This window comes from Cydia splendana, chromosome 10, assembly GCF_910591565.1.
Source record: "Cydia splendana chromosome 10, ilCydSple1.2, whole genome shotgun sequence".
NCBI classification, from domain to species: domain Eukaryota; kingdom Metazoa; phylum Arthropoda; class Insecta; order Lepidoptera; family Tortricidae; genus Cydia; species Cydia splendana.
In genome coordinates this window covers 10,822,106-10,844,899 of record NC_085969.1, presented here as the reverse complement: position 1 = coordinate 10,844,899, position 22,794 = coordinate 10,822,106, and the positions used below count along the sequence as shown (strand labels likewise).

Sequence of the window (22,794 nt, the reverse complement as noted above, 5' to 3'; positions counted from 1 at the left end):
AAATATCAAAACGTGCAATTGTCACGCTATGAGTAGGAACGCGCAGCAAAGGTCACTGTAAGTATTAAATTTTTTCCCATCCGGGTCCGGGAGGGGAAAAAAAATATATTTTTTTAATTTATTTATCATAAAGTACACAACAATTTTGTAGCAATTATATTCCTCGCCAAGCTGCGATTGCAGTTTGTTGGCGAGATAGCGCTCTTTTTTACGTTTTAAACATACAATTATGCTATGCACTAAATACCAAACTTAACTTTAATACATACTATCCTGTATTATGTATGTATGAGACAACTCTTTCAGTAACCAAATTTAAAACGGTAAAGTGCCTCTACAAATCTAACAGCGCGGCGTCTATTTTGAACTCCGCAGCCACTTTACTTAAATCTCACGTCAAAATGTCAACCTGCCCACAACACGAAAGCAATATTTCAATTGTCATAAGTTCCGGAAAGCCAGACGGCTGAAATCCGGAAATAGGTTTTGCATTATCCAAAAGGGTCTGCGCTCAGTCACGGATATAGCATGATGTGTCAAAATCAATTTTCACGTTTACAGCCCGCTATTTTCAGTTTAGTCTGTATTGTCTCGGATTAGTGCGGGAGGTGGTATGTAATTATGGTAGAGAAGATGTTACATTACTTTAGTTTTTTAGGGTTTTTAATGGGTAGGTATAAGTGTCTGACTGTCGGTTTTTCTTGACAATCATTTCTTGACAATTAATTGTTTACCATATATGAATTGCTAAATACGCTTCAATATATTTTCTTGTTTTGTTGTGTTGTTGTTTGTTGTTTTTTGTTTTTACTGTTGTACAAGTTTTTTTCTATTTTTTTTGTCGATATAATAGTAGAAAATACCAAAGTATATCGTAAATCTGTTTACATATCTAGGCTAGTTAGTAATATAAGCACGGAATTTTTCTCGAAATATTATTTTCTTCAATTTTTTTTATGTCGCGTGGCCTTTTTTGGCTCTTTGAAGTACCAGCTACTTTTTTACTTTTAATATCTTACCTCCAAACGCCTCGTAAAGCTAGTCAGGGCTAGACAGAGGGGACTTATATGTTAACATTAAACCTTACTCCAAGTCCTATAAGTCCAAAAAAGCTCCTGGTCTATGGCGCGGTCTATTCTAGGGCCAGACAGACGGGGCAGCCGTGACGTCTGTGACAGCCTGCAGCCGATTTTAGCTGCACTCGCGACACCGATCTGCACTTTGCCGAGTGAATGTTTAATAGTACAGGTTATTTTGGAGACTAATTAGGGAGCTGATAGCTAGCTCCACTATCCACTACCAATGGTACTATCTTACCAGCAAATTCCAGGGTGATAAAACCTTCTATAGTTAAATAAGTAGTGCTCGATTGCTGTACCTAGTAATTGACTTGCTGTGGATTTGGGAAAGCTCCATTTTAGTAGTTGGTTTTAGAACGTGGAATCAATTTAGACTTGGAATCTGTGTTTCAATAGCATTTTGCGCTTATCTATCCATTAGAGCGTAGTGTTGTAGTGGCGAGACTCTTAAATCTATGAATTTTGAAACAGTAATAATACCATATATTTCACACAGTCAGAAATAATATGTATTAATAATATGTAATCACGTTAGACCGGGCCGTGTCCGGGTCGGAGCTTCCGGCGCTTCGTTTTCTATGAAAAGCATCACATGATCACCTGTCATGTCATAGAAAACTAATTTATAGTAGTTTTGAAGTTATTTTTAATAGGGCTGTTTAAAACTTTAAATTCTACGCCTGCATTACTAACAACTTGTAGGTAATGCAGGTATTTAATGCAATATAGGAAAAGAAAAACACATTTTGTAGCGTTAAAAAATAAAATATTCTATTTATTTACCTATATATCTAAATATGACCAATGAACTGTCAAAGAAAAATGAAAAGGGAAGAAAAGAAATTCAAAGTTCCCAATATCAAAGATATCAAAGTGGAGTTTATAATTAAATTGATTTTGTAATAAGCGACAATCTTACAAAAAGTCCACCTTTATGTATTATATTCTTTGTCACGAAGAAAAACTCCGTATAAAGTTTGAAGAAGTTTTCAGGCTAGGGATATTTATTTAATGACCTTACTTTCAATCCGTCAGCATCATTAAAATACTTGAATAAACTCGGTATTCCGTAAGATGTCTGTATGATAAATGAAGTTTGGAGTGAACTCCTCTTATGCCTTAATATTTAATATGTTAGATGCGGGAAACAGCAGGATATATTACTTCACAGTAAAAGCCTCCTACGGTGCGTCGTTTTATGGCTGAGTTATAGCCTGTTTCTATAACTTCGCAGCTAAGCACTATGCTGCGATTCCTTTCCTTAGAACTCGGAAGGATTTGTGTGTAGAAACTAACCACTCACATAATTATATTGCTTACTTAATAGTACTTTCTCAATACTCAGCAATCATGTAAAAAGACTTTTTCGTTTAAGCCCTTATGCGGTAACCCGGTATATGGCAAGATAATCAGTACGATAGTTACGTGAAGTGAAATACGTGAAAAAAGCATTCTAAGACTGTTGTGAGTTGAAGTTTACTTATTTATAGAAAAGCCTAAGTTGCATAAAATAGGTAGTTAAGAAGTTCCATCGAATCCGAAGCAATTATTGCCACAGAATTATCGATTAATACCTAAGTACTCTTTCAAAAACACGGAAAGTTAAACTTAATAGCCCCATTGAACTAAAATAAAACAATGCGATCGCTTCAAAGACGCGAACAAACTTATGACTCTAACTACATATACCTACACAACTCGTATTCACGTGAATGTGTTTACATGTAAACAACCACATTTCTCGTGTAATCCTAGCGGAACTTCGGAGATGCATCGACAAAATACATATTTTCGCTTCCCTGACCCTGTAGAAACATAGTAAGCGCCACAATTTTATAAACCACTATGTGCAACTGTGTACCTTATTGCAACGAAATAAGTAAGCGAATGTGCACATATTTACTTGCGACTAGCACGCGTAGTTGTTACCTTTTTCCATAACGATGCTTTCTGGAGTCATTGAATGTTTCCTGCAACTTCCCGGCGAGTCTTATTTTCATCGGAATGTCGTACTTTGCGTTCAGCCTGGAACTCCCCCTACAACTCTGCGGCGCTCGATGCATTGTGAGTTTCTTACTTTCTGACATTCCTTTAGACGAAATACTTAACGATATTAAAGACAAGATGTTTCTTGAGAAGTTCTTTGCTGAGCTGAGTTTTTATATGATTACCTACGTTAGATTCGGTGTCAGAACAACATTATTAGTACTTCAGTAGGTACGCAATTAGATTAAGTCTTGTTAACGAATAATACAGGCGTATTGGAATACTAACATTACAAGCTACTCGCTACAAACAGTTAGTTAGTTACTCTTTGACCAAAATCACATTAATTTATGACAACATTGACAACTAGGTTTAAACTAAATTAATTATATTTATTAAATCTGAATTTTAGATTTTCTGAATCTGAATTTGAGCCCATTATCGTTAAGACACTTTTCACCCAAATTGTTTCGTTCTTAAAATAACATTATTAAATTTTATCCTAATAACATTCATAAATTTCTACCTACGCCATTTCAGCAGCTTTGACGCCAAAATAGTAGTACACTTAATAAGGTAACACATAATTATAAGAATTGGAGCCACAAAAACGAACTTTATTTATTTGGACATTAATCATTGTCCGTCATTTCCACACTCCAACTTTCTAATAAAAAAACTTATGAAGCCAAAACTGTAATGTAAAATGAAGCTGTCGATAGAAAGCTTTTGTGTAGGCTGCAGCTTCAATACTTCCAGGCTAAGATAATTAATTATAGCATAATGCCGGTGGTAACTGCGCCCCAGAGCGCCGTTGTACCCGTGTCATACCCTCCATCCCAAAGGATGTAACTGGTGCATTTACCTTACTCAAATGTGCCTTTTTTAACCCCAAAACTGGCTATCTCCCGAATCTCCGGAGTAAGGTAATGCGTTTTTGAGATACGGCCAAAATATATCATGTAATACGTAAGGTGAAAGGGTTCCGATATTGTCCTTTTGGAAGCTATGAATTATATTTAACGATAACAAAGCCGTTTTTATGAACGATCAAAGTGTAAATTATGATAATTTTACTGTAACAGGTTTTTTTTTGCTCTGTGAAAAGTGTAACCGTCTATAATCCTGAATGTAATGCTAATCAATACCTAGTTTAAGTACTTAATTATTTAAAAAAATCCTTCAATTTTCTATTAATTTTTTTCTTATATAAAATCTGGGAAAGCTATTCAATAAATATCTAACTAAATATTAAGTGTAAATTTTCACGTTTTAATTATTTTCTGTCAGCAGCGGATTTGAGGCGCTCAAACCTTCATCAAAACATCTGAGTAGGTACCTACATGAAAAACCGACCCCCATTTCATTCAAGCCCCTCCTAAACCAAAATTCCGATCCGCCACTGTTTCCCGTTATGGATATAATAATTCATAAACACATCAAAAATATCGCCATAGATTTGCTGTTCTTACTCCCCACCGACTAAATATTCAATTCAATTTTAGAATAAACTTCGCCGCTCTAGAAAAGGAAAATAAAAATTAAACTCGTATCGATCAATCAGCGCGAAATCTGACGTGAGGTGATTGAGAGCCGCGCTTCAATAAGTCGGGCAAAAAAACGTCTGCCCCCACGGTACCGCCGAGCGCACAAGTACAATGGATATTTAAATTTAAACCTAATTCCATAATCTAATCCATCATATTAAAGTTTGTTTTCAAGAAATGGCAAACACATGAATAAAGACCACAGAACATAGGTATTCATAAATTTCTATCCTTATTCCGTACTCTATTCGATTATCCGGACACAAAAAATATGGACACGTTTATTACAAATAAAACTATCTGAACAACTGTTTCAGGACCTCTGCCAAGTTCAGTAAATTAAACAATTATTTTTATTCTCAAATATAACACAGAATTTTAAAATGACAAAAACTTGTAGGATAAATAATAATGAATCAAGCTGACGCTAAAGAATTAAAGACACTAAAAATATCACTCATGAAACTCTTACTTACTTATCACAAAAATTCTAAAGTTTAATTTATACGGACATTAAACAGAGTAGCTAATATATGTATTACATATTTTTAACCAGCAGAATAATTATTAGATAAGATTGACGTAGGTACCTAATGTTTTATGAGAGCGCTGAGAAAATTAAAATATTCAGATTAGCTACGTATTATAATATTATGTCTCTATAATTACAAGGACCTTTTTCTCCACAGGATTTTAATTAAGGTTTCATTACATTTTGTTTTATCTAAGAACTTTTTGTAATATTAGATAAATGCCACTTAAGATTTTAGGTAATTCTTGCGACAAAAACTAAAGATTTTTCTCTCGACTGTGCCACTTTGGTAATTTGTCAAAGGCGATCAATCCCAAAATTAATAACGCCTTGAAAAGCGTTTTAAACGAGGGCCAGCTATTTTATTTGAAAAAGTCAAATACGTTTAGGAGGAATTATAACAGGTGACAAAAGGAAGGCAAAGCTCGTGCTCTATCAGCATCTGTGTGAAATTAACTGGCAGCTAACCTCTGTTAGCCTGGCCCTATATTCTGTCGCTACTCGTAAGTGCTTGCCGCGCAACCAGTATTACGAAAAGCAATAAGTCTGGGTATCTATTCAGCAAGCCTTCTTAGGCTATACTTAGTAACTTATTACCATCAGACGGACGTGGCGGTACGCAAATACAAAGAGAAATGTAATACTCGTAGATAAGGCAACAGAAAATCAAACAAGGGAATACTCCAAATGAAGATAAAAACAATAATATAAAAATCATTTATTTCAGACCTTGGTCCTTTTAACTTAATTTCTCAAGGACACAAAAACAAATTTGATTTTAAAATTGGATAATAGATCGATATCTTTTCCAGTATCATGCGGACATCCGTACCTAACTAAATAATACGATGCGCTATTGGAGCTCAAATTTATCTGGTTACATTTGAGCGTGTGTTCGGTGAACTGTGAACTGTGAGGAATACAGCTTTGGTGACGGTAACCTCCCGACTCGCTGTTAAGGTTACCAAATATTGCTATGCTAATTTTATATTGTTTTGGGAATATTTAAAACCGCGATTGTGTTTTAAAATAAAATTATAACATGAACATAAATTTAATGTTGCAATCTTTCGCAGCATAAGTTAAGATACTTTAGCTTTAGCAGTCTGTTTATTTATAAGTTATATAATTTCATGTTACTTTTCCTGACTGTTAGGCAGTTCGGTTCATTTTGCGTACGTATACCTAAGGGAAGCTTATGACTAGTTATGACAACATCAAATTAAAAAAATATTTTCTTCAAAAGTGTGCTAATCATCTGCAGTTAGTATTTTAGATGTCGTGTATTACTGTACGATGTATATTAAAAATTTAATTTAGTTGCACACAAACGGAATATTAAGACATACCTATCCATGGCCCATGTCGGTATACCTACATTTAAATGCCAAAAGGTCCGCAATTCCCTGTATATTATGATCTTCCTAAACTAGAGGTAGGACTACTCGTGTCAACACAAAATATTCGTAGCAGACTCGATATGCTAATCGTAATGTGACTATCCTTAAAATTTAAATTCGCATGCCGTGTACACGTTTACATTGTTACGTGGATCTTAATTGAACTAGCAAAATGTGCGCACAAAATGTTTTTCATCATGCAACCTAACCTTGTGTTCCCATCAGCAGGCGACCTTTTGACTGCCTAGCCAGTATAGTGCAACCTCTAGCTTCATACAGTCAGCGGCAGATGGTAAACGAGAACGAGTAAGTTTAGCTAAGCACTACAAATTTCCCTTGCATTTATCCCTTACCCTGTGAACACAAGTTATGTTTTTATATCTATACTGCAATTGTTTGACAACGAATACTAATGTAAGCGACTGTAATAGCTAAGGTGAACTAAAAGTTAATCAACTTAGTTCATCGCGGTTTATAAAATGTGGTTAACGAACTAGCGACCCCGTGGGCGGTCACTAACTCGCATATTTACTATTACTGAGCTATTTAGCTCCATTTTTAGTCAGTACTAGTACAATCTACTATAAAATATTAAAAGGTACGTGGTTTTATACAGTTTGTGGTTTGTAATATGGACGAACTTACAGCAAAATAAAATGTGAATAACAATAAATCATTTTAGTTTTGAAAAATCCCTATTAATTATGAAAACCAGTATATATCAAGACGGTTATCAAAACTATGACATTAATTAGTTACCTACTAGTTTGTTTCTTTTACACCTGAGGTTTCAGGCTAACGCAACGTACCTCTAAGGCTTAGAAATAACGATCTGGTAGCGTTCATTTATCAACATTTATTAGTGAAATAAGACACATCTATCTTCGGCAAGAAAAGGTAAGTGTTCATTCATTTATAGTTAGCAAGAACAATGTAATTCTACTAGTCTGTTTTTGTAAGAATATAGTACTTTATAGTTAAAAACCGGCCAAGTACGAGTCGGACTCGCGCACGAAGGGTTCCATACTGTTACGCAAAAAACGACAAACAAAAATTACGTTCGTTGTATGGGAGCCCCACTTAAATATTAATTTTATTTTGTTTCTAGTATTTGTTGTTATAGCGTCATCAGAAATACATCCACTGTGAAATTTTCAACTGTCTAGCTATCACGGTTCTCGAGTTGTCAGACTGGTGACACACAGACGGACGGACGGACGGACAGACGGACAGACAGACGGAGAGCGGAGCCTTAGTAACAGGGTCCCGTTTTTGCCCTTTGGGTACGGAACCCTACTACTACTACGCAATGTCCCAAACAATTAATACCTAATTGAGGCTCGGCTTGTGGCACGTAATGAGTAACGTCTCTAGTCTCCAATGAGAATGTTGCGAAAATCAGTTTGTCTTGCTAACTGACTAAATCCTAACTGATCGAGCACCTAGAGCCCAATTCAGTATTAACCATGTGTTACGGTTTTGCCACGACTAGTGTTTTGATACGACTTACTTTACTTTAAGGAGTACAGCCTACAGTTTAGTTTTTTGCTCGTGTTACAGACCATACCCGGTATAATATTCAATTGTCTGTACGAATTTGACGTTACGTACGTAATAAAATAGTTTTTTTTTTTTCAGTCAATATCTTGTTCCCTTTTATATATTATAACCAAATAGGTACTTAGCCTAACCCATGTTATTATAATTCTTATCGAGTGCATAATACCCATATAAGTTTCAACAAATGGATAATGTATTATTAAAAGTCAATTAATCCTTAGAAAACCCTCATCAGGATAATAATAAAGGTGTAATGATTAATGTATATTTAATCAAGCAGAGTGCAGACACAATGAGGTGAACTAGTGATATCACCTGACGGGCCTGCTGGGAAATCAGCGACATGCGAGCGAGCCTAATTCAACAAGCCTAAAGCTAGCTGGCGACATACGGAGTGGAGATTTTAGCTTACACGTTCAGGCACACCCCAGCGGTTGTCATATATTTTTCACCACACTAGCTCGTAAAAGCTCTCTTAAAACTGATGAGAAAGATGCATTTTATTCACAAGAGTGGCAAAGTAATAGATGAAATTAATAAACAACACGGATGACGGGCTACGACAGATATTTTTTTTTTATAAACTTGAGAACATTAAAGACAGTTACCTATAGACACATAGAGGTCTAACATAATATCTAATATACCTTTGTGTTATCATTCCAACAGAAATTAGATGCAAATGTTGAGTGGTAGTATCAATTTACGTGTTTTTGGTTTTGAGGTTTTGTATGGAAAAATTAGATCCCAAGTAAGAACAGTGTAAGTTTGGAGCAACATATGAAGTGCTTATTTAGAAAGTTTTGTTATTTGGTTAGATTAAGAGTTAAACCAAAAAAAATTATGTACATTTGGTTGGCTTATTCTGCGATTAAGTCTTTATTTTTTATAGTTCCATTACTGGCTTATCAAATGTACTTCTTCATTTATTAGATTTCTACTAATTCTATGTATGAACAATGTAACGACGAACAATGTTTATTATTTTAAGCATTTTTTGCTGAGTTAGACCCTTTTTCTTCAAAATTTGCACGTTGTTTCTTGTTTTAAATATTGATTTTCTTTTTCTTGTTCATTATTGAACATATTCCTGTTTTATTGGTAAATTACTTTCATTTGATTACATTCTAATCTATTTGAAATCAATATGGATGGGTGAAGAAGATATGAACGATAGAAGATAGAACAAAACGTTTTTTTTTGTTTAAAAATGTAAGTATTTTTAGTGCTGATTAAATACATGAAAATAATGTTCATTTTCTGGGTTTTGCGGTGTTTATTCATTAGTTTTTATGTTCATTCAAATAGGTTTTTAGGTATGTTTTGATAAATTCTTGTATAACTCAAAAATTACGACAATAATAAAAAATCGCAGAAATTACATTCTTGCTTATTAAATGAGGATAGATTAAATAGCAAACAATTATTCCAATGATTAATAATTGCTGAGAAATGATTTTTCAAAATTGGAAAATTGCTTAAGTGTTCATTCACTGGAGGTCTTACCCTATCTGTAGTTCAAATTCTCGCTGAGCGTAGCGTTGCACGGAGTTTCATCATCATCTATTTAAGAGTTAGACTCTTGTCGGTGGAGCGATTTCCATGCATGTCGGTCCTCTGCCTTCTCCTTGACAGCCTGATACGACACGACGTTGAGCTTTTCCTTTACTTGATCTATGTACGTTCTCCTTGGTCTCCCCCTCCGCCTCGTTGCCTCAACTCTCCCTTCAATGATATTTTTGATAAATTCGTCGTGTCGTATCAGATGTCCAAGCATCTTTCCTCTTCTGTTTTCAATGGTTCTCAACAAACTCCTCTTCTCTCCTACCATGCGTAAAACCTCTTCGTTTATTTTCTTCTCCGTCCAACTGACCTTTGCCATTCGACGCCAGCACCACATCTCAAAAGCCTCCAGCCTTTCTCTATCACGTTGCCTCATTGTCCACGTTTCGCTTCCGTACAGTGCTATGCTCCAGATGTACACTTTTATGAGCCTCTTTCGTATATTGCCTGCTATTCGAGCTTTAAATAGGCACTTTTTTGTGTTAAAAGCTTTTTTAGCCATCGCTATTCTGGTAGTTATATCCTGTGTACATCTGGAGTCACTAGTAATTATGCTGCCTAAATATTTAAATCATTTGACCTGTTCTATGGTACTATTATTTAAAATTATCGGGTTTTGTCTTTGCTCTGTACTTGAGGTATTTTTCGAAGTCTGTTTTGAAGTCATAAGTATCTTAGTTTTGTTTATGCACGGAGTTTAGCCCAGCAATAATGTAGAATAAGGTGACCTGAGGGCATACCGCGAAGTAAATTCGTACGTAAGTGTGACAGGGAGGCAACACTTCGAACGTGGTTCGCGGTGCACGGTGGGCCCTCTGACTTGTTTTTAGGAAAAAACAGCGACATGCGTGTTCTCGTGCTCTAAGTTATTAAATTATCTAAATACGTTTATAATATTATCTTTTAATATTGATGTTCCCAAAACCATCGCCGCGGATAAAAGTTATTATTTTTAAAATCTAATGAAAGTTAATGTAACTTTTTTCTGCAATAATCAAAGTTAAAGTGTAGATTTATAGGGATATGATTTGTCAGTGTCAAAAGTAGTATTTTTTGGTTCCCTGCCCGTGTGTTTTCAATTCAAATACTCCCTATGCTGCTCTAAGCGCGTGTACGGCGCAACAAAAGATTCTCTAAAGACCTGTTGTACAGTATGGCACTCAATTCTCGATTTCCAGGTAGCTTCATACAATTTTATAAAGTATATTAGGTAAGTATATAAGCTACATTTAAATTAATTGTTAATTTAAGAAGGAATGAATAATCCTAGACCATGAACGTTTAATGTAATTCTACTATTAAACTCTTCAAATCGCTATACATTTTCAAACCTAAAGTTATCGTCATAGGTACTATAGTTTGGCAAGTGTCGTTTGTTAGCGAAGCATAGGCGGACAGAATCACACAGTATTTTTCTTATGGTGGTTTTGTTTTGCTAATAATATTAGCAGTATTATAACCATAATAAAAAGAGGAATGAGTATAGTTTTTTTACTCTACTGTTACTAACAAACTTGTTTGCCACGCTTATAAGAGTTTTTAAACTCGTCACTTATTTCTAGTAATTTTGTCACTCTAGACGGCATTAGCGACATAAGTTCGATTTTATTTAAATAGTCTCTTGTCCTTTTTTAAACAGAATCAAATCTGGGTAACAAAATATAATTTAAATATAAAACAATTTAATTAAAATGGTGAATACACAATATTATATAATTCAATTATCTTGTTTGCTTTTTTAAACGTGAATATTGACATTACAAAAAAAAATTCACAGATTTCGTGCCTCACACGACTATCGAGCACATTGGAAATGAATCTACGGAATTCTAAAAAATATTGTCGCTAGGCGACGAGAAAGTCTGGATAAGGAAAAAGTTACAAAATAAAACTACAACGTTGAATGATAATTATTTTATTCTTAGATTAACACAAGTATCCTGGATATAACGCATGTGAACAAACCAATTTCAAAATTTCCACACGCGTATCGAAGTTTGAATAATTCTCGCCGTGGCGCATAAGTATAGGTACATATTTCATTTTTCGATTAATAAGCAGGATATATTAATGTTCAAAGTACTACTCTCCTAAGGGCTCATCAAGACGAGTCGGATGACCAAAACAGCGTGTGCCTATGTTGCAACAAACCTGAGTTCCTTTAGGTACAGCCAGGGTTCAGCATCAGCTCTATCTTGGGTACTACTCTCCTAAGTGCTCATCGAGACGAGTCCGATGACCAAAACAGCCAAAACTGCCAGGGTTCAGCATCAGCTATCTGCTAGCAGCCGCCAGCAACATGCTGACCATTTCGTGGCACTTTCTCTTTTTTATTTATGTTTCTCTGTATAAGTTTTTATTTTGTGTTTGTGCTCACGAATAAAATTATTTCTATTTCTATTTCTACCTCTACCTCTAGCTCTAGCTCTACCTCTACCTCTACCTCTACCTCTACCTCTACCTCTACCTCTACCTCTACCTCTACCTCTACCTCTACCTCTACCTCTACCTCTACCTCTACCTCTACCTCTACCTCTACCTCTACCTCTACCTCTACCTCTACCTCTACCTCTACCTCTACCTCTACCTCTACCTCTACCTCTACCTCTACCTCTACCTCTACCTCTACCTCTACCTCTACCTCTACCTCTACCTCTACCTCTACCTCTACCTCTACCTCTACCTCTACCTCTACCTCTACCTCTACCTCTACCTCTACCTCTACCTCTACCTCTACCTCTACCTCTACCTCTACCTCTACCTCTACCTCTACCTCTACCTCTACCTCTACCTCTACCTCTACCTCTACCTCTACCTCTACCTCTACCTCTACCTCTACCTCTACCTCTACCTCTACCTCTACCTCTACCTCTACCTCTACCTCTACCTCTACCTCTACCTCTACCTCTACCTCTACCTCTACCTCTACCTCTACCTCTACCTCTACCTCTACCTCTACCTCTACCTCTACCTCTACCTCTACCTCTACCTCTACCTCTACCTCTACCTCTACCTCTACCTCTACCTCTACCTCTACCTCTACCTCTACCTCTACCTCTACCTCTACCTCTACCTCTACCTCTACCTCTACCTCTACCTCTACCTCTACCTCTACCTCTACCTCTACCTCTACCTCTACCTCTACCTCTACCTCTACCTCTACCTCTACCTCTACCTCTACCTCTACCTCTACCTCTACCTCTACCTCTACCTCTACCTCTACCTCTACCTCTACCTCTACCTCTACCTCTACCTCTACCTCTACCTCTACCTCTACCTCTACCTCTACCTCTACCTCTACCTCTACCTCTACCTCTACCTCTACCTCTACCTCTACCTCTACCTCTACCTCTACCTCTACCTCTACCTCTACCTCTACCTCTATCTCTATCTCTATCTCTATTTCTATTTCCACCACCACAAGAATGCATAGATTATCGAATAGTGAACACGTTATCTACGCCCGTCTCAAACAGGATAGATAGAGTTAGACCAAGAAAAATCTGCAGCTATTTTGATAGCCCACGCAGTGCAAGTGTTATTCTGCCGTCATAATCCCGATAATTCACAACAAACACCGATAACGAAGTCTGCGAAACATGAAGTCATAAATGTCATGTGAAAAATGTCGTTCCAACTTTTTGACTATTTTAAGGTTAGGCAGCCACGCTGGCAAGGATGGCTAAGAGCAGGAGAGAGATGGCAAAGGTGGTCGCCGACGTCCGTTAGGGCATGGCAAATGAAGAAGAAGAAGAAGGTTAGGCTACAGGGCAAACCCTTAACCCGATCGTCTTTGTTTTAGGCTCAAATTGTAGCTGACTAAATTGTCCAGAGCCGTTTTTCTCAAATTTTTGATATCATTCTTCGTTTCCAAATTATCGAGCACCAAAATCAAAAATTCGGAAAAAATTGAATTTTATTTTCACTATTTCGACCATAACTTTTTTCGTTTTTGACTCTCTCGAATAATTATTTTTGGACCTTACAGCTCTCGTGATTATGCGTCTTTTGAGCCTTTTTTTTATATTATATCTTCACAACTTTCCGAGATATAAGGGGATCGCACTTTTTCGTGAAATCAGACCCTATACTGGAGCGAACGAAAAGACATTTCCAATGTCAAAACACTTAATCCGTAGGTACGTCGCGTCGTCCTCGTTAAACTAGATGAAGCAAAGTCCGAAATACGCGTTCCAAATTAACTACACTGTGAAAGTCGAAATGCTTCAAATTCGCTATTGCAAACACGACTTTGTAACAATACCTATATTAATTAGAACAACTCCGAATTCGAGCGCCGAATGACGACAACAGACGAATTTTAATACGAAGTAATTAAATTCTTTCTTTAGATAGGTAAGAAAAGTTGTGTTATCTTTGAGATTTATGAGAGCTATTTAGATAACAAATAAAAGAGATTGTTTAGACGGATCGCTTTTAAAAGAAATAAGTGCTCCAGAAGCCGTATTTTTTCCACTTGAGAGTGAAATCTTAATCGGTTTACTGTAAAATATTATGAAACTTAGGAGAAAACAAAAACAAGATTTATTTACTTTGAGTAAAATTTACTAACCGAATAACGAATGATAAATAGTTTAGTAGGATTTAGATTTCACCCCACCAGAAAATTGTAAGTCTTACAATTATTTAGATTTAAGTAGAAAATCTGATCCTTTTAGTTTGTAATTTTTCTTGCGAATAGTTTTATTGAAATTGATTTGCCAAATGATGAAATTAAAAAAAATTAGTTCGGACCACTTCAATTTTTTGAGTTAATTTGACAGTTTGTCGGTGACATTGTTACATTTAAAAAGTTAGTATTTTTCAAACTGGAAGAGTACGATGATAGATGCCATCTTCATACAATTTATAACCTAAAAAATGCCAAATGTCGCAAAATTGTATTGCATTGACTTCTATCATCGTACCCTTTCAGTTTGAAAAATACTGAGTGTCCTACAAATAATATCATATGTAAATCTTCTGACATTCAAGAGAGGTCAAGTCAGTGGAGCCTAATATTTTTAGATTTAGGTATTTCAAATAAATATGTAGGTATTTCTGTGGCACTAACGTGGGACCGCATGTTAGCGTAATGAGGGCTCTGTCTAAAATCGAGTTCATTCTTGGTTGTTTCCTTCAACAGAACAACCAATCCGGAAAATGAATGCTAAGGAGTTTCTTGTGGCATCTGATATTTTGCACATATTGTTGTAGGTTAGGATACTACTAACGAAATAATATTCTTATGCCAGGAGTAGCAAACGTATTTAATAAGTTTGTTTCCGATAGTATGGATCCCATGAATCTAGGATATAACTGGATCTGGCATGAGTGGTGGGGGTAACTGACAGAACGGGATAGTCTTATGTATCTTTCAGTAGGAGTAGCAGCGAAAGAGCTATTATTGTTTGTCCTTGTCACAGTCTCACATTTTATTTGTTCCCCACCTTTTTTTTAGTATGGATAATGGTGGGCAACAAATGAATTCGACCAATCACAGTGTCGCATTTGCGTATGTTTTGTCCCTCACGGAGGCACGCGTATACCACTTCTATACGATCCTACCTTCTATGATGGATCCAAATCTTGTTTTCTTTGTGACCTACGTTAGTGGGCAGGTGAGCACTGCACTCCTTGAAGTACTTACCTACAAATCTTATTAGTAGCATTTAAAATACAAAAATATCCGCAAAACACATACCCATAGATCTTATTGAAAAAACATGGTGCTTATCATAAGTAAACAAGTCGGTTCTGGCTACCGCTCCCAAAAAAAACTTAATATGATTGTAAGTAGCACCAGCTCTTAAGTAAAACCTTAACTCTCCAATATCATAACTATAACTAAGATAGATATGGTACCAACAAAGCCGTTGAATATTTAAACAGTGTATCATCTTTCGAATGCTTTTAGAAAAATTTGCCCCCCGAGGTACGGTGTCGCTTACTCCACTAGAGAATAACAAAATTTTACTGTAAGCTCTTAGACTTTGAAGAAAAACATTAGTAGGTGTAATGTGAAAACTGTTTGGCGAAAAAGTTTAGGCATATTTTTTCGATTGGCGTGTTTTTGAAGCTACGCAAAAAATTACATACCTATTATTTATTTGTAAAAAAATCGCATTTGGAAATTGCATGGTAGTTGTTAGCCTTTATACCTACCGCGTTTTTTTAAGATTATAATTTTTATAACCTCAAAAGTAGTGGAAAGTCCTCGAAAATTATATCTGACTATAACTATGCACTACATTTTAGTATTAGTGTCGTTTACATATATAATTGTACCGCAATATTAGATATCATAAGAACCCTAGCATTTTGGAAGAAAAATATTATTACTGTGACGTCCAAGCTCCGTTGTGTACTGGGTGATCAAATGAAACAACTGTTATCACTCGTGCACTCCGCCAGCTACCCACTCGCCATCACACTTCTCCACGGAGTGAAGCTAGCGGGTAGTTGCGTCGTACTGTTTATTGTGTAATCGTCACATCTCTCCCTTTTTATAATGATTTATTTATTTTACTTTATATATTTATCATGCAACAATAGTTCAGTTTATCGTATTATCTTATACTCGCTAGGTTAATTTATTTTTCCAATCTAGGTATACTACCACCGGTTCGGAAAGGTTAACCTCAGACCCGAGAAGAACCGGCGTAAGAAACTCGGCGAGGTGTGGATGTATTCATTTTACAACAGTTAAATAATAAATATTTTCCAACACTAGCAAGCCTTTAAATCTGTAAAACTATTATTTTACTTTTACAATTTCTTTTTAGGTGTCAGTCCCTCTCCTTCTCCTATTTGCAGTTTTGAGTTTTTTATTCAATTGCTTATAACTCAAAGATTTACTTTTCCTTTTGATGCTTACACATTTCCAGGTATTTTCATTAGCATACAACATAATATTTGCCTAATTAATACCTATTTCATGATTTAGGTACAATAACATTGTAAGCTTGCCAAGCGTCTTGGACATTAGTTACTTATTGGCAATAACTGATTGACTCTGTTTTACTAGTCTTGTATGATGTTAATATATATATAATGCAATTTAAAATAGTTGAAGATAATCCAAGGTCAAATAAAGTAGGAATGTTACATTCGTTGTAGAGGTACCACGTGAAGTATGATTAGTTTTACTTATGAATAGGTTAAGCAAACAATAATCTATATAAATAGATTTATATATTATTAATTTGTTAGGTACCTACTAAGATTTACCTGCCTATTTGACCATTATTATTATTAATTGCATTGCATACATATCTAATTATCGTTCTTTAATTATAATACTTGAATAATATAATCTTGACATCAATTAATCCAAATATTTATTTTATTAATTTTATTGCTCAAAAGTAACACAGCAAATATAATATCGAATGTAATATTATTCTAGCAACTTACTTATGCGAAGAATCATAATTACAATTTATGTTATGAAAATAACGTAACACTTTACTAATTGAAAGCTGATTTTTCAATTGAATTGTGACCAGTAAGTATTGTATTATTATTTCCACAATAATTACTGTCAGACTGTCACATAAATATTATTATTTGTACTTGTACACTTTTTCTTCGGTTTATTTCAATTACTTGCAACATATTTTATAAACCTGAAACATAGGTATACACCTTGTATGTCTGCTTCCTATATCCTGCCATTGGTAAGTATGTCATTCAATTTCAATAAACATCTTCCAACGAACCAATGGAATTCCATTATTCTAACCATGATCCCATGAAATACTGAGTACACCAGAGTACAGTTCGAATGTTTAGGTCCTTTACCATTTTATCGTTACGTTTAACGTTTCTAAATGATAAGACCTAGGTTTTTGGTCTTTTGAGTCTTAGTGCTCAATTTGTACAATAAATGTGTACTCTTGGGTAGATCAATGAAGTGGTTCAAGCTACAACTTTGATCTACTAGTTTTACTTAATTAGTTAGCCTCAACAAATTAAACATCAGGCAAACTGTCATTGAGAGCAATCAAAATCACGGTTAATTCGAATACTTATTGTTTTTATTTTATAATGTGTAGGTACCTACACACAGTATTTAGTTATTTGTTTCTGTTTTGATTTAATGTATCGGTGCTGAGACTATGTATAATTTCTAATGTATGTATTGTCTCAACCGCATACCTAAGCGTTTTGGCATCCTTAATTATTGTAAGTTTATGCATGTGACTGAAATAAGGAAATATATTTTCCGGTAAAGTGCCTTTTTAATTACACTTAATTATAATTAGTCATCACATCACACACATCACTCATCTTCATCTGAGTAGGTGTACCTACTACCTAGGTAGTTAAAAAGGAACTTCGTCATCTACACTGTTAACCGACAAAAGTCGTATGTCTATTTACAAGACATTAGGTTAACTGCTGGTCACTAGAGTTTTTTCTGTTAGTACCTTAGTCATGGTTGCCTTGGGTATAGTTTCGTAGTTTAGTTAAGTAAGCAGTGCTTCCTCACCGTGTAAGGCTCCCCGCATCGCCACTTCAGTTTTTACAGCATTGACTTTAGGTACTACATGACATGATGTATTATGACAGGCCCAGCGTCTATTTACGTACCTGTTGTACTTGGGTTTGTAATTGAGCTTTGCCCTGATTATTATTCTACAGAATCATGTATTCCGGCTCTAAAATAGATTGGAATTGGGATTTATTATATGAAATCTGGGTCATATACGATTTTGAAGAATTGTATATCCTCATCTATTTATAGGTTTTATTTGGGCAGTTTAGGCATGCCTCTGTGTTCCACAATTTCCACGGCTACTTACGCAGAATGCATTATTACTCTTATCCTGGTCACCTGCTTGTTTCTCTTAAACTATAATTTAACCTGTCTTCTAACTGTTCCAACAGGATTGCTACAACAATCTTTAACCGGAATACCGTCTAAGTCGTCGTATAATATATTTTTGTATATACTTTGTTCGTTTTTATTTAAGCTGATACATTAAGTTCTTACCCATACGAACATCTGCAAAATGCAGTAAATTTATGATACGGGTATAGGTTAGAAGAAGGTTAAATTGTAATACTTTACAGGAAATGTTTTCCAACTGGCGTATTTTTTTTTTTTTGTATAATTGAAATCTATCCTGAATCTACATTAGTAGATATGCCTATTCCCGAGGCCATCCATCTATACCTACGCCTTAAGTTAACTGGAACAGTAGGCAGAGGCACTAAACTGCTTATTATATAATTTCGAATTCAATAAATACATTACATAATAGGAGGTCACTCTATACTAACATAATGTCAGTTTATGACTATTTTGCCTCCCTATTAAGTTTTGGTGGGCTAAAGAATCCATCTAATGGTGGTATCTAGGACATTTTGGATGACCTAAAACAAGATACTATCGTTAGTACCAACCAACACTATATCGCGTCAGTTTACTTTTAAGTACTATGTTGTACTAATTTGGACGACCTATAACAAAAGGTCCTATCGTTAGTACCAACCACCACTATCGCGTCTACTAGACTAGTTACTAGGTACATTTGACTCTTTTGGTTTGTTAGTACCAGTCCAACATTCAACTTACTAATTATTCTCTGTTTGTATCGCAGGTAAGTGTTATGATTTCGCTTATCATTTCTTTTGTTTTGCTAGTACTAGTTGAACATTCAACCTACTACTTATTTATTTTGCTAGTACCAGTTGAAAGTTCCAATCTACTAATTATTTGTTTTGCTAGTACCAGTTGAAAATTCCAACCTACTAATTATTTGTTTTGCTAGTACCAGTTGAAAGTTCCAACCTACTAATTATTTGTTTTGCTAGCAACAGTTGAACAATCAACCTACTAATTATTTGTTTTGCTAGTACCAGTTGAACATTCAACCTACTACTTATTTATTTTGCTAGTACCAGTTGAACGTTTCAACCTACTAATTATTTGTTTTGCTAGTACCAGTTGAACGTTTCAACCTACTAATTATTTGTTTTGCTAGTACCGGTTGAAAGTTTCAACTTACTAAGTATTTGTTTTGCTAGTACCAGTTGAAAGTGTCAACCTACTAATTATTTGTTTTGCTAGTACCAGTTGAACATTTCAACCTACTAATTATTTGTTTTGCTAGTACCGGTTGAAAATTTCAACCTACTAATTATTTGTTTTGCTAGTACCGGTTGAAAGTTTCAACCTACTAATTATTTGTTTTGCTAGTACCAGTTGAAAGTTTCAACCTACTAATTATTTGTTTTGCTAGTACCAGTTGAACGTTTCAACCTACTAATTATTTGTTTTGCTAGTACCAGTTGAACGTTTCAACCTACTAATTATTTGTTTTGCTAGTACCAGTTGAACGTTTCAACCTACTAATTATTTGCTTTGCTAGCAACAGTTGAACAATCAACCTACTAATTATTTGTTTTGCTAGTACCAGTTGAACATTTCAACCTACTAATTATTTGTTTTGCTAGTACCGGTTTAACATTTCAACCTACTAATTATTTATTTTGCTAGTACCGGTTGAAAGTTTCAACCTACTAATTATTTGTTTTGCTAGTACCGGTTGAAAGTTTCAACCCACTAACTATTTGTTTTGCTAGTACCAGTTGAAAGTTTCAACCTACTAATTATTTGTTTTGCTAGTACCAGTTGAACATTTCAACCCACTAATTATTTGTTTTGCTAGTACCGGTTGAAAGTTTCAACCTACCAATTATTCAGTCTCGGCACGGCACTCGTACGGGTCAGTCGCTTTGTTGCCTATTGTCTGTTACCAAGTGCAGCGTCGAGCGATAAGGAAATAATAGTGTGCCGGTAACCGGTTCTATGTACCGGCCGGCCGGCGGGCTAGTGTTTGTTGTTTACGAGGTTTACGACTAATTACAAAGTAAGAGATGGGCGATGGAAATGCGAAAGAAATGCCTTTACCGATGTCACGAAACAATTCTTTAGTTGAGGCGGAAATGTTAGAACCAGAACAATACCAAAATAATGAGTTAGGAGAATTAGAGGTAAACGGGGAAGTAGATACTTCTCGGCCACCGAAACGGAGTTATGATGAGAATCAGTGGGAGATAGTTGGCGATAAGAAAGGAAAAAAAGTTAAGGCATGTACCGAAACAATAGAAATATTTATATCCTCTTCGGAAAAACTGCCAAAGCAGTTTGCACTTGCAAAATTATTTAAAGAAAATAACATCACGGATATTCAAAAGATTAAATATTTGAACCCATATAAAATACGTGTAGAAATGTCAAGCGAAATAAATATTGACAAACTGGAAAACTCCAAAGTAGCAAAAGAGAAGGCCTGGCGTATTCAGAGACCGATGGAGAAGTCTCTTTCCTACGGAGTTATACGGGACGTAGACATGGAGTTGACAGATGAAGAAGTGTGCAAGAGTATACAATATGATAAACCAGCGGAACTGTTGTCGGCTTTCAGACTTAAGAAACGCGATAGTAACTGCAAGGAAGGCTGGTCATTGAGTGAAGTTGTACGCCTATGCTTTAAAGGGACTTTTTTGCCGCCTTTCGTATTTGTGGATGGGTTAAGACTCAAAGTGGACCCGTATATATTTCCCGTTTCGCAATGTTCCCGGTGCTGGAAACTAGGTCATTCGCAAAAAAGATGTCCTTCTAGTAGAATAATATGTCCGAAGTGTGGGAACAATCACGCAAACTGCGAAACAACCGAATTAAAATGTGTTAATTGCGAGGGCCCCCATATATCACTCTCTCGGTCGTGCCCAGTTTATTTAAAAGAAAAAAGACTTCGAGAGCTAATGGCAGAGTATAACTGTACCTACAGAAAAGCTTTAGAACTATATGTTACGCCCGAGTCGCCTGACAGAAAAGAATGCTTCGATTTTCCGAAGTACCATTCTTTCCCGAAATTAAAGTTTTCAGAATGTACCGCCGAGTCCGCCCTACCCAGTCAACCAACTCAAGAAAAGTCCTTTGCCAAGATAGTGGAAACAAAAGCTATGATACACCAAGAAAACGTAAGGCAAGAGCCCCAAACGCGTCCGACAAAATCGAAAAAAGAAAGATCTCGAGAAGAAAACAACGTGGACACTTTCTTGAACAACTTCTTGCTTAGCAGCGAACGGGAGGAAAATCTTGAAAACGATAATAAACAAGATCAAAAAGAAAAAAGTGTGGACTTTAGTGAGCTAGTGGACCGCTTGAAAGAAATTATATTCTTAAAAGAAGTATCGGTGCAGATGAAAGTTCTTAAAGTGATAAAGTGTTGCATACAGTGGATTATATTATTGTGTGTAGAAAAACTGTCTTGCTGGCCGATTTTAAAAAGTGTCATGGATTTATTCATAAATGATAATGGGAAGTAACAAGAAAAAAATAATTAATCTTAAAATACTCCAGTGGAACGCCCAAAGTCTTAGGCCTAAATTATTAGCGTTTGAAAATATGTTAATTCAAGAAAAAATCCACGTTGCTGCCTTATGCGAAACCTGGTTAGAACCCGATAGCTACTTAGCGGTTAAAAATTATAATATTTATCGTAAGGATAGGAACGATTCATACGGGGGCGTGGCTTTGTTTGTACATAAATCTGTGAAGTCACAGTTGCATAATCTTAACTTCAATAATCCCGGGATTGAACTTCTATGCATACAGCTCTTTAACTGTAATCAAATAAAATTTGTTACTGTCGTGTATTGTCCGCAATCGGTACGAACTAATAGAAATGATTGGGACAATATTTTTTCTGTACTGAGAAAAAATGCTATTATTCTTGGGGATTTTAATGGACATCATAGCAACTGGTCGTACAAAACAGATACAAGGGGATCACACATTCATGACACGCTCACTGATAATTTGTTTGTAACACTTAATGACGGAGGTCCCACTCGATTCCGATATGTTAACAACCAGTTGCAACAATCATCGCCGGATATATCTATAGTTTCTTCAGATATCGCTTTAGACTTTACTTGGAAAACATTAAATGAATCATTAGGTAGTGACCATATCATGATCCAAATAACGACAAATTTGGCACCAAGTAATAATAATAATACGTTAAATTCGCGCCGGAATTTTAAAAACGCTGATTGGACCGGATATAGAACTTCTTTGGAAGAATTATTTTCTAACTTTCGGCCTA

General features: G+C 35.6%; 1 protein-coding gene across 1 annotated transcript; it reads left to right on the top strand.

The window, feature by feature from the left end:
• The first annotated feature begins 20,381 nt into the window (after positions 1–20,381).
• On the top strand, positions 20,382–22,012 carry LOC134794513 (uncharacterized). The gene has a single exon (XM_063766325.1). It carries the CDS (start codon positions 20,555–20,557, stop codon positions 22,010–22,012), a length of 1,458 nt encoding a protein of 485 aa, XP_063622395.1. The 5' UTR covers positions 20,382–20,554.
• Positions 22,013–22,794: the final 782 nt, after the last annotated feature.

Excerpts from the sequence above, each read along its gene's own strand:
- LOC134794513 (XM_063766325.1), top strand. The coding sequence starts at position 20,555 with ATGGGCGATGGAAATGCGAAAGAAATGCCTTTACCGATGTCACGAAAC.